At 38.1% G+C, this 14,105-nt stretch overlaps 1 protein-coding gene across 3 annotated transcripts in view; it reads right to left on the reverse strand.

Annotated features, from left to right (window-relative positions):
• rev1 (REV1 DNA directed polymerase) overlaps window positions 1-14,105 on the reverse strand; it is a 114,465-nt gene that overhangs the window by 39,362 nt on the left and 60,998 nt on the right. For all 3 annotated transcript variants that reach the window (XM_080197114.1, XM_080197113.1, XM_080197115.1), the window contains 3 exons: window positions 13,134-13,253; window positions 9,717-9,937; window positions 4,765-4,937 (listed from right to left, as the gene is read on the reverse strand). In XM_080197114.1, the coding sequence (XP_080053240.1) occupies window positions 4,765-4,937; window positions 9,717-9,937; window positions 13,134-13,253 (514 nt within the window). The remainder of the gene's footprint in view (window positions 1-4,764; window positions 4,938-9,716; window positions 9,938-13,133; window positions 13,254-14,105) is intronic.

Genomic DNA, 14,105 nt, shown 5'->3' on the forward strand with positions numbered 1-14,105 from the left:
TTGACCCAGCAATAGTGAAGGAAAGGCGATATATTTCCAAGTCAGGATGGCATGTGACTTGAAGAGGAACTTGCAGGTGGTGATGATCCTATACATCTTCTGCCCTTGTCCTTCTAGCTGGCAGAGATCGCAGATTTGGAAGGAGCTACCACAGAAGCATTGGTGAGTTGCTATTGTGCATCTTGCAGATAGTACACATTTGAAAGTTGTCGGAGCTGCACTCACTGAGTTAAGTGGAGAGTGTTCCATTACACTCCTGATTTTAAAAAAATCATTCATGGGATGTGGGTGTTGTTGGCTAGATCAGCATTTATTGCCCATTCCTAATTGCCCTTGAGAAAGTAGTAGCGAGCTGCCTTCTTGAACTGCTGCAGTCAATGTGGTGTAGGTACACTCACAGTGCTGTTGAGGTGGGGGTTCCAGGATTTTGAGCCAATGACAGTGAAAGAAAGGTGATATATTTCCAAGTCAGAATGGTGAGTGGCTTGGAGGGGAACTTTCAGGTGGTGGGGTTCCCATATGTCTGCTTCCCTTGTCCTTCTAAATGGTAGTCGTCATAGGTTTGGAAGGTACTGTCTAAGGTGCCTGAGTCCCTACAATGCGTGTTGCAGCTGGTACACACCGCTGCCACTATGCATCATGGATGGGTGCCAATCAAGCAGACTGCTTTGTTTTGGATGATGTCAAGCTTGAGTGTTGCTACAGCTGCACTTATTCAGACGAGTAGATAGTATTCCATCACACTTTTGACTTGAGCCTTGTAGATGGTAGACAGGCTTTGCGGGTGGTCAGAGATGAGTTATTTTCTGCAGAATTCATACCTTCTGACCTGCTCTTGTAGCTACTGTATGTATATTGTTACAGCATGATGTACTTTAATCTGTTAGTTTTTCACTGCTACAAAGCAAAGTTGAATAATTTGATGCATCTGATTGCAACATAATAAGTACATAAGAACTAGGAGCAGGAGCAGGCCATCTGGCTGATCTTTTTGTGGATTGCTCCTGTTATTCCTACCAAAATGGATGACCTCACATTTACCAACATTGTACTCCATCTGCCAGACCCTTGCCCACTCACTTAGATTATCTATATCTCTTTGCAGACTTTCAGCGACCTCTGCACACTTTGCTCTTCCACCAATCTCAGTGTCAGCTGCAAATTTTGACACACTACACATGGCTCCCAACTCCAAATTATCTATGTAAATCGTAAACAATTGCGGTCCCACTCTTCACCCCCACTCTTTGCTTTCTGTTAACCAATCCTCTATCCATGCTAATACATTACCCACATCTTTACCTTATGTAGCAGTCTTTGCTGCAGCACCTTGTCAAATGCCTTCAAATAAGCTATAATTTGCATATGAAAATAAACAAAGAGAGGTGCATTTTGGCTTGAGCAGACACTTGTCACTCTATAATTGAATGTGGCATACAGAAGTCACAAGAATAGCACAACATGGCAGAGATTGGGCTCCATGATACTCTGATGTTGCAATGGGAGTCTTGGTGTAGGAGGAGGAGAGATGTTATTAACACACAGGGAGCCAGGAGGGCCTCCAGACAAACATTATAAAGGCAGTGGGCCCAGATAGCCTTGATGGTCAATGCTGGGAGTCTAACCGTGAGGACCTAAATGAAGTGTACAACTTCAGTAACCTTGAATGAGGGGGTCAAGTGAATGCAAGTGCAAATGCCATATCCCATCAACTGCACTGCACTACCTCACACCACATTACTCATCTACCAACAAACTTAAGCAATCATGATTTAGCTCGGTAACTTTGTCTCACCCTCAAACACAGCATTTTCTAAAAACCTCACAACCACATCTCACATCTCTTATTAAGCTGATCTTTCTCATCACCCTATCTATAACTGCAACACTATATTCTGCCCCATCCTTTCCTTCTCTCCTACTACACTATGAACGGTATGCTTTGTCTCTATAGTGCACAAGAAACAGCTTTTCACTGCATCCCAATACATGTGACAATAAAAAAATCAGAACAAAGCAGTTGGCACATACTGCCAGCTATTCAACCATGACAGCCATATCATCCAAACACATGACCCCACATTCACTGACACACTTTCTGCTCTCTTAGCATAGCACCCTACAGTACAGGCTGCCGCTCATTGGGTCTGCACTGATTCTCCGAAAGCGCATCCCATTCAGGCTCTTTTTCCAGAATCCCAGGTGTTTATACCCTAAACTATACATCCTGGGATTCTAAGGGGCTATACAGCTTGGTTAACCAATCTACTTTGCACATCTTTGGACTATGGGAGGAAACTGGAGCACCAGGACAAAACCCAGGCAGGCATGGGGGGAACATGCAAACTCCACACAGTCAGCCAAGGCTGGAAATGAATATGGGTCCCTGGTGCTGTGAGACAGCAGCACTAACCACTGTGCCACCATGCCTCTCTTGCAAGACAGTGTGGTGTATAACTGGAGCTAACAATACCAAACTGCTGAGAAACAGGCAGGACTATACTTCCTTATTCCCTTTGAGGATCTCACACCTGGAGTACTCTGTCCTGTTTGGTTTCCTTACTTTAGGAAGGATACAATTGTATTGTATCAGTTCAGAGAATGTTCATTCAGCTGATTCCCGGAAAGAAAGGGTTATCTTATGAGGAAAGGTTGAGAAGGTTGGGCCTGTGCCATTTGGAGCTTAGGAGAATGCAATGTGATTTTATTTAAACATACGTATTCTTTATACTCCCAGGGTTGTATACCACTGTCTGGCCATTTCTGGTTGGTTGGACAAAACACATCAAGTGATGGTGATGGTGTTTCAGACACAATCGTATCACTGAATCGTACCTTACACGCAATGTAAGGCTGCTGCTGGACAAGTCTGTGGGACAGCTCTCCCAATTTTGACACAAGTTCCCAGATGTTACTAAGGAGGACTTTGTGGGGTTGATAGGGTTGGGTGTGCTGTTTTTGTTTCTGGTGACTAGGTTGATGCCAGGAGGTCTGTCCAATTTTCTTCTTCTTTGGCTTTGCATGGGATTGATACAACTGAGTTACTTGTGAGAGCATTTAAGAGCGAACACATTGCTGAGAGTCTCGAATTCTGAAGTCATATGTAGGCCAGACCAGGGAAGGTCAGCAGATGGATACTAGTGGACCAGGTAGGTTTCGACAACAACCACGGGTTCATAGTTACGGTTGGCAAGGCTGCTCTTTATTTCCAGAATGTTTGTTAATTGATTTGAAATGGTGTTCTCAGAGCATCAGCCTGGGCCTTTGGATTACTAGTCCAGTGACATTAACAATATACCACTACCGTCCTATTTGAAAAACAGAGTTCCGAACTTCTAACACTTCCTCTTCAATACAAAAATGGTCCTGAACTTAAATCTTGAAAGGACTGGCGCTAACTGTAGGATATGTCCCCTAACCCAAGACTCCCCAATCTGTTGTAAGAATTTATCTCTAAATATGCCATCAGTTCCTTGTAATATCTTGAAAGTACTGACCCTCATCTTCTACAATCTAGGGAACATAATCCTAGTCTGTGCAATCTTGCCACATAATTTAATTCTTCATATCATTCTAGTAATCTATGCTGCACTTCCTCCAAGGCCAATACTTTCTCTCAAAGATGTGTTTCCAGAACTGAACAAATTGTACTCTACGCATGATCTACCAGGGCTTTGCACAGATGTAGCTTCCAGCTCCTTACATTCTTGCTCTTTAGATACAGAAAAAACAGCATTCCATTAAGTCTTCTTGATTATTTTCTGCATCGACACTCAAAATATATAAAGCAATAGCAGCTGAATTGACGTAAGAAAATATCAGTTCACTCATCACGTTGTTACAGAATAGGATGCCTTGATATGATTCAAAAATAGATCTAAACTTCTGGAAAAATACAGCAAGATATCATGATTTTTTGAAATTGAATTAACCCTCAAATCAGTAGGACAGCTAAATGGCAGACTCAAGTGACACTGTGTTCTCGACTATAGAATTTTCAGAGGTTTTAAGTTCCCCATACATCATAAAAATACATCAGGGGAATTTACATATTTATCATCCACCACTTGGTTCTCTATGCCACATAAACCATTTTTAAGATGGTCTTTGGGGAACTTTGTAGGAGCTGCTCTGATTCACCTTTCTTGATTTACTGACATTTTCTGGGGCAGTAATTCATCTTCTAATCACTATATCCTTCAGGCAACACAATGTGATGGAATTCCTTCTGCGTTGTAGGGATTCTATATGGAATTGCAGGTCTTAAAAAAGTACCATTAAGCTACTTTTATTTAAATATTCTCAAATTGTAATCATGGAACAGTTTGCAGCCAAGGGCTACATTGATTTGAACTCTTTCTACAAAAAAATCTCTCAAATATATACTTTTTAAATCTAAAATTTCAACCTACTGCAAACTGTGTCCATAATTATACAGCGCATTTTGATTTGAACAAGAGTCAGTCAGAATCAGAGGGGTACTAATGATTAGCTGAACAAAATGATAGGATATGCTGCTGATCCTCGTTCAATTTAGTTGTGGTGACAGTAGAAATAATTATTCTAATGACTGGCAGGTTTAATAGCAAAAAGAAAAATTCAATACTCATTTAGCTTTATAGTTTACATTAAATTCAATCTTCAAGTAAGCTGCTAGACCAACTTGGAATTAAAAGTAGTTTATCTGTGAATTTATGATGCCTGACGAACCAGAATCACAAAATGGAGATAGTTTTAGAAATGACCATATGCAATTTGCCATACCTGGTAACATTGTCACAAATTCCATGCCCACCAAACTTAACCGGTTCTGTAGGTGCACCAGCTTTTCTTATCATTACTTTCAAAGTTAGACGCTTCCCTTTCATTCCAGACATTTCTAATCGTCGCTGGATCTCCTCTGCAAGGTTGAGAAGAAACACTTCGGCCTCTTTAGTCTGAAAGAGGGAAAAGCGACAAGAATATTACCATTCGGAGCTTTAGTACACAAGAATTACTTGCACACCACAAGCAGAAACAAAATTTACAACATATACTCACTTGTTCACAGCTTCCAGCCTCTAACTTGTCAAAAAATGTTTAAAAATATTGACTATCATTGCAGAGTGTTTTATATTTATATAAACATTTGTTTAAAGCTGCAAACATATGTAAAAACTGAATGACACGCCCACTGTACATCATTATGACGCATGGCTTCAAAATGTAATCTGATGTACCTGGAGAACAACAATCCACAGAATTACAACATTAAACATATTTTACATTTTCTGTTTTATATAGGGGTTTCCCCTTTCCATTTTTTAGCCTTCCTGTTATGTTGAAATTCATTTCTTTCATTAATGTCTCCAACTGGCTATAAGTTTTCAAGCATCATTGGAGAGAGAAGTCAAAATAACTTTTCAGGTCAGTGATCTGAAACTTTAACCCAATTTTTAAAAAATTATTCATTTACGGAATCTGGGCTTTAATGCTAAAGCCAGCATTATCGCAGATCCATAATTGCCCTCAAAAAAGTGTTGGTGAGCTGCCTTTTAGAATGACCGCAGTACATGTAATGTTGACACACCAACATTGCTGTTCCAAAGGAAGGACCAGGATTTTGACCAAATGATGATGAAGGAACACTGATATTTTTCCAAATCAGAATTGAGAGATACGGAAGGGTGTAATGTCCTAATTATATTAGGGACATAGATTCAAATTAACAATAATGGATTTTATTAAGGAGATATACACTGTACAGAGTACAAACTAAAACTAAAATCAGGAGTCTCCGAAATACTCCAATGACATCACCATCAAATCATGTGACCTGTTCATGCAATCATACAACTACTTAAATATACAACGTTCCTTCCCCTTCACTCTTGTGATCATGACAACAAATTACAACGATGTTATACATAAGATCAATAATAAGCTAGATACAGTACCATAAGCCATTAATCATTACACAGTCAATAAGAAAGTCGATCAGAAGGACATTTATTGCTCTTTGGTTATATGCAACATTCTAGAATTTGGCTGTCCTTGACCTTAGAACTATAATTTATAACTTTAATGACAATTCGTCTCTTGGAACTAATTCTACATCATTCTCACATGGTACAGTAGCATAGATACAATCATTAGGCAATGGAGATTCAATTAGATCTTCCGTAGTTTCACAACACTAGGGAGTAAAGAAGTTGGAATTTCTGGAGATGATTCTGAAAAATCATCTCAAGATGTCAAAAATTAGTCAGCATGGTGTCACCAAAATAGTTCATCTTTGGTTTGAACTGTGTAAGAAATTGGACCTGGATTTGCTAAAACTATGCTGACACCCATTTCTCACTCGTGGCATAATTACATGATAATACTCAATCTTCTTGCTGAATGAGTGTGGTTTTGCCCTCAGCTCTGGTCTAGCACCGTGAGATCATTGATGATGCTGTACTATCTCTGAAGTTTCTGGAGGTAATAACCAATCAAACATAGTTTTTAACTTTCTCCTTAAGAGTAGTAATGCAGGTGAACTTTGGGTAGTCATATGAGCAGTGTTTCTATAAGATGTCAAAAAGCTATTCACATGACATGATAATGAAACTTGCCCATTTGAAGCATTTAAAGAATGTTTCATGGATTGTACAAATCTTTCAGCTGATCCATTAGTTGACAGATGATAAAGTGCAGATTTTATATGCCCTTTATCGTGAAGTAAATTGTGAACCATTACTGCTACTGATCTGTTCCGGTTTATTAAATCTTGCAAAAATTCTGACAAACTTTTCAATGATTTGTTCAGTTGTAGTCAATCTCATGGTGTAAACCTCTGGCCACTTTGAGTGTGCATCAATTATAATGAAGAACATAGAACCCTCAAATGGACCAGCAAAATATACATGTAATTGTTGCCATGGCATTTTATGCCACTCCCAAGGGTGTAAAGAACACAACGGTGGAGTATTTCTTATTCGTGCACAGGATTGACAGTGTCCTACATTTCTTCAATCTGAGCATCCAGATTCATGTACCAAAAATAACTACATGCTAATTCCTTCATCCGGACAATACCAGTATGTCCATCATGTAGTTGCTCAAGAACTCTTCCATGCAGACAAGGAGGAATGATCACTCAGATTCCCCACAAAAGACACCCACCTTGGATGGTCAACTCAAGTTTTCTTGACACATGTGGTTTCAAAACAAGATGTGCTCCAGCTATTGTTTCTTTCAATACCATTCCATCACCCTCCCCATCATGGGATCATTTCTGGTATGTCTCTGAACTTGAGAAGCTGTCACAGGCAAATGATCTACTAGTGAAAAATAAAGAATATCAGCAAAACTAGTTGGTGGCATCCGCTCAATAGGTAAAGGTAGCATGATGCTAGCATGGCACTCTGATCAACGATGCTTTCTATCGTAAGAGTGCGTAGATATGATCGGTAACCATCTCTGCAAATGAGTAGCAGGTAATGATGATAGGCTTTTATGTGGCCCAAAACTAGTAAAGGGTCGATATTCAGTCAATAATGAAATAACAACCATATAAATAATGCTGAAACTTCTGTACACCAAAAATTATACTCAATTCTTCTTCTAGCTGAGCAAAGCTAGATTCAGCACTAGTCAGAGTACGTAAAGCAAAAGCTATTGGCCATTCTTCTCCCGAAGGCATAATATGTGAAATTACTCCATAAGGTAAAGTGTTGCAAACAAGCGGTCACGGCAACTTTGGATTGAAATGAACCAATGCATCAGACTTCTGCAAAGCATCTTTGACATCCTTGTATGCCTCCTCACATTGTTGTCCAGTCCCATGACTGTTTCACACATTGTAAATAACACAGCCAAGTTAGGAATAAATTTGCTATAATTTACTAGTCCTAGAAATGACCTTAATTGCATATGTTCGTTGGACATGGTGCTTCTAAAATAGCATCCAGTTTCTTGGGTGCTTTATGTAGGGCTTTACTAACAATAACGTGATGCTGGGCGGAGATCTGTAAAAAGTCACACTTTTCTTCCTTGATATACAGCCCATGTGCTTGAAGACATTCCAATGTTGCTTCTAAACTATTCAATTGCTCTTGCTCACTGGACGCTGTAATTAGAATATCATCCTGGTAACATTGTACACCAGAGAGACCACTTAAAATCTGACCCATTGATCTTCGGAATACAGCTGGTGTGAATGTTATTTCAACAGGCAATCGTTTACACCAAAAAAGATTTTCATGAATAATGATGATAAGTAATGGTTGAAATTCAGTTGCTACAGTCATCTGCAAATAACTTTATCTTCTCCAACCCTGATCTCCCAAACAGAGCTGGAAAATTTGCATGGACCACATGGAGAGGCAGCTACACTGTTTGCTCACTCAACTCTACGTTGACAATGATGTAACCTTTTAATGGCACAATCTGTTCTGTGTATACCCTTAAAATTACATCAGCTGGTTTAAAAGGAAGATGCTTAAGCTTTTGTTATGTAGTTTCAGGGATTAAAGATGCAGCAGCACCAGTGTCAAGCTCCATCCTAATAGGTTGTCACCTTAACTTCAGAATCACCCAGGACCAATGTGATTCACTCTGTATGGATAAGACGTTCAGTTGCATCTCTTCTTCATATTTCTGGAATTTCTTTTTACTGTCGTAATTCTTCTCTCTCCACAACAGATGATTGTACCATTTTAATCTCTTTTTGGCAGCTTTTTTTGATGCTCCTGCAGTCTTCACTGATGTACTGTTTCCTCCTTTTGTCCTCTTATCATTCCACACATCCATCTCAGCATTCACATCTCATTATTTGATTTGGTTTATTATTGTCACATGTATTACATGAAAAGTATTGTTTTTCGAGTGCTGTACATACCATTCATAGAGAAGGAAATGAGAGTGCAGAATGTAGTGTTACAGTCATAGCTAGGGTAGAGCGAAAGATCAACTTAATGTGAGGTAGGTCTATTCAAAAGTTTGACGGCAGCAGGGAAGGAGCTGTTCTCGAGTCTCAAAAAAGATCTGAGACTTCACCTCAAATTTTTGCACTTTTTCCCAACGGAAGAAGGTGGAAGAGAGAATGTCCAGTGTGTGTGGGCTCCTTAATTATGCTGGTTGCTTTGCTGAGGCAGCAGAAAGTGTAGACAGAGTCAATGGATGGGAGGCTGGTTTGCATGATGGATTGCGTTACATTTACAGCCTTTTTAGTATCCATCTCATGAATGAATAGCATAAATTGCTACAGTAACATAGGACGTAATTGAGAAGCAACCTTTGGAAAAGATTAGCAGCTAACCATCGGAATTATGCCATAAATCCAAGACTTATCATCGAACTATCCCATGGGATATCCTCTAATACAATTTAATTATTGCGAAAAGCTACAGTATTAAGATCTCGTGAGCTTCTGATTTCAGTTATGTCATGGCACAAACACAGCAGGTACAGACCATATGTTTCCTATTGGAAAAGAAAATGGGAAATTCTCAAAAGTACCAGTGTCGTTATGCTAACAGAAAGAAAAAAAATTGTTTGAATAGATTATAGTTTCTCATTTCAGCTGCTAACTATCACACTATGGCCTATTTTTGTTTAGTTTAGGCTGTGCAATTTTGAAACCAGATTATTTACAAATCACTTAATTGGATTGAAACCAAAGGCTGATGTACAAAAAATACAATACTATTCACACAATTACCTGATTGTGACTAACATTATCAATACCGTACCTGACTAAATCGGATACCATAATTGATTTCCGCAGATACAGATTTCCGTTCCTTCTCTGTTCGGACTGGTCTATCGTCTAGACCACGACAGAATCGGTAAAGCATTTGGCCTGTCTTGGGCCCAAATTCTTTCTGAAGAGTTGGCATCAAAATTTGCTGAAGTTCTCCACAAGTTTTAACACCAATGGATGCCATTTTATATTCTAATGTTCGTCCAACTCCTATATACAAGACAATCAACAATATAAATAAAACGTGAATAGGGAAAGTGAACTGATAATGATGAGAATTGTGTTTAATATCATATTGCAGAACTTGCCAGATATTTTGCTCTTTCTTCCAACAAAGAAATAATTTATGGTCCATGCTAGATTGATTTTTCTTAAAACGTCACCTCATCATTTTTTGCCAAAAATGTACATGATCATATTCAATTCTTAATATACAAATTGGTCAGAAATAAAAACAGCCGCAGACTAAATTTAATAAATTAAATAGCATTACATGAAACAATCCAAAAAAGATATTCATAAATGTGTAAAGATGCATCCAAGTTAAGAATTTTCCATCTAGCGTAAAAGATCTGTGCACCTTATAATGCAGCCTCAGAGGTGATTACACATTCTATTGTCACTTAGAACAGAGTATAAGGCATAGCGCTAGAATTTATAACTTAAGGAATATCCCATATTTTATGTCAAATTTCTCAGTATGGGTCAAATGCCACCCTGTAAAAACTGTTGACCATTTGACTAATACTTGATATATTGACGACTGTAAAATTGAATTGTTTAAAAGTCCAATAATTCCATTTTAAATAAGCAGCATATAACATTCTGGTCTGAATTTGATTAAGTTTTAATCATTCCTCACTACAGTTTGAACTTTTTCAAGACATTTTTAACTTAACTCTAAGGGGTCATAATTAATTGAATGCATAATATTCTTCAACTTCGCCACAACTTGATTCTTGGTGTTTAGATTTTTAATCTGGACAGTTTAACATGTACCTCTGATTCAAGTAATCGACTGGCTATAGGTGCAAAATACGGTTTTCCCCTTGTACCTTGCATCTTTTTGTCCTTACCAGTTGGAAATGGTTTTCTGCCAAGAAACCCAGGACACGCAAACAAAAATTATGGTAGGATTCTGCTGTTTTTTGAAACATATGTCACCCCTGACCAAGGCATGAATTACAATGCTAGTGGTTACCTTATTGTTTATATCCTGTCTTGTTAAATCTTAACAAAACAAACTAGAACAAGGCTCAAAGAACAGCTTGGCCCCAAATTTGGGCTACTCTTATGGTAAATTGCTCCACTTTACCCTCACTAACTGAAGACATTAATTTAATCCTGGACCAACTGAAATTACACGTACCGGCATTAAATAAAGAAGTTGCAAACCTAAGTGGGCCTGTGGTCTTTGTAATTGAGCCTGTGCTCCAGCTGCTCAAGATGGCATCCCAACAGTTGTTTAGGAGTATCCGATGCAATACTGTCACGTAATACCTGTCATGTGTGTTAATTTGAATACATGGACAGGTGGATTCAACCCAGGCACCAGGAATATTTCCAGTCTCATGTAGCGGATAAGTTATGATTGGATGACAAGGAAAAAGCTAAAGCTCCATCTTAAAACTTGAGAGCACTTTAAGAAAGGAATGAGAGCACCTGGTATGACTGTATGCGAGCAAACTTACAAGAATATGTCTGTTATAATTACAACAAAAAGTGATGAGAAATTCATCCACAATATTAATCATCTAAAGCTTGTAGTCCAGATGACATCCCAAACCATGAACTTACAACTGCAGCAAGTGAGTTTGCACCAATGTTACAATATATCTTTTAACAGTCCATAAAAACAGAAGATCTGCCTATTGACTGGCTACAAGTTAACATATATCCAATTTATAAGAACCCAATCTATTGATCCAGCAAATTACGGACTTATTTAACTTAATAATATTTGCTGTAAATTATTAAAACACATGTTTTAGTAATTTACTAAAACGAATGAGATATCTTGAAGGACAGAATGTCCTTATCTTTTATAAAGCTAGATCAACAAAATCACAACTCATCCATACCATCCTCAAACTTGACCGTAGTATCACCACACTTGTAGATGTTTTTGATTTCTCGAAGGTTGTTGACAATGTACCACACACAAAGCTACTACACAAACTAGGTCATTATGAAGTCCGAGAAAATACAAGCAATAGGTAAGAACGTTTACTGCCATATAGTAACAAAGAGTAGAGCAAATGGAGAAGGTTCAAACTAGAGACCAATCTTAAGCAACATGCCCCAAAGTACTGTCCTGAGCCCACACTTGTTTCTTCTCTTCATAAATAACATCCAGGATGGAATATAAGCCAGAACAGGCTCTTTGCGAATGACTGTTTAGTCTACAAAGCCATTATTGAAGCAGGTGAGGTTAACAATCAGGAAATTCTAAAGAGTGGAATCCACATTCAAAATAATTTAAAGTGGAATTTACAAAATCAATACACAGCCTCCAAGGAACTCAAAATGCTTGACTTTGTGAAATGGAACTTCCATCACTCTTCAACAGCAGTAAAGGAAATTCTGCATCAGACATTGGTTAGACCACACTTAAGAGTACAGCGTAGCCACCTGAGACCCATATACTGCTAAAAACATTACCCTCCTTGAGAAAGTTCAACGCTGAGCAGCTCGCTTCTTTATAAACAATTACTTGTGAAAGTATAATGTCTCCCAGTTGGTCACATCGCTAGACACGGTCTCCAGAACCGAAGAAAAGGTTGACATGCCTCTATAAAATTTTGAATGAGCAATTAAATATTTCTAAACAGTACATAAGCCGAAAAGACACCAAGCTCAAGAAGATCATAACCAACAGCTCCAACTAAATAAACCCCAACGTGCTTTCTTTGCTAACTTCTTTTCCCCCAAGAACAATTAGGACTGCAACATTCTGCACAAACCTTAAACTCCATTGACTATAACGATTCATTTAAGGAAAACTGTTTGAATTTTTAAAAATTGATGTGACCATCGACTGCACTCGTGCACTTCCTGTGAAAATTCCTGTGAAATTGCACCCAGTACCAAACTTGTGATCATCTGTCCTATATGTTACACGACTCATGCCAAATGTTGTTTGATTATGTTTCTGTGAATTGATTTGGGATACTTTAATACTATGAAAGCAGTATAAAAATGTACGTTGTTGTTGCGTGCAAACTAACTGCTGCATTTTCCTACAGTAAAATATTGACTACAAAGTACTTAATTCACTATGAAGCGCTTTGGGATATCAATAGATTATAGAGAGAATTACATAAATTCAAGTTCTCTCTTTAGGATTTGTGACTTTTCCAAGTGAAATCAATTGTCAAAATTATCCACATTAAACAATCAGGCTTACCTGGTAGACTGCTCACAAGTTGATCTCTGATAAAGTCATCTACATCCTCCGGTTTTAAATAATACTGCCCATCTGGTTTGGCCTTGCGGGTGGCCATTCTGGCCAGCAGAATGTTCGATCCTATTGAAAACATCAGCAACGAACAAAACTCTGAAAAATCCTCATTTTTTGGCTCATTTTCTTTTCTGTCCTAAGGGCTTCATCCCATTTTCAAAAGCACAATTCTACACGCCTCAGTTGTCCTCCAGTGCCTCATGCTTCATGCTCAAGTTCAGGCTGAGTGCTTTCCACTCCACATCATAACAATTCCAATCCTGTTATTTACACACATACTTTTCAACATGAGTCAGTGGATAGTAACAAGGATCTGGCTGATCTTTCCATTTTTGGGCCAGGGCACTGAAATGTACACCAAATGTCCAACCTATGACATGACTGAATTCAAAAATCAAAGCCAAAATCTTTGTTCATAAATGCAAAATACAATACTCGAATAAAACATAATGGCTGAGGTCTTGAACACCTGGCAAATAATGTAAAATGTTAAATTCAAGATTAAAGCAGTTTTTAAAAATTTTCAACAATATAGAAGTAGCAGATTAAGAATGTAAGATAAATATTATCTTTCATATTATGTAATTACTAGCTTACAGCATATTGTACAAAATTTGATTTATTTTAAAATTTATTCAGCGCTCAAGTTACTTACACTACGACCTATGAATCTCATACTAGCGAGACAAATATATCTGATCTTACAGCGAATGTATCTTGCGTTCGAACCAAGGCATTGATTGTGAATACAAGTACAAAAATATATTTTTGTCCTTTTATATAAACATATGCAGTTATGCTGAAAGAATCAGATACTTACTCAACCAGGCTGCTGAAAATCCAACTTCCTTTTGTTTAAGGGAGAAATTACTGTTTAAGAATGGTATATCTTTGGATAAGGAGTGGTTTCCAGAATAC

Source organism: Carcharhinus amblyrhynchos, chromosome 10, assembly GCF_965287045.1.
Source record: "Carcharhinus amblyrhynchos chromosome 10, sCarAmb.v2.hapA, whole genome shotgun sequence".
NCBI classification, from domain to species: Eukaryota; Metazoa; Chordata; class Chondrichthyes; order Carcharhiniformes; family Carcharhinidae; genus Carcharhinus; species Carcharhinus amblyrhynchos.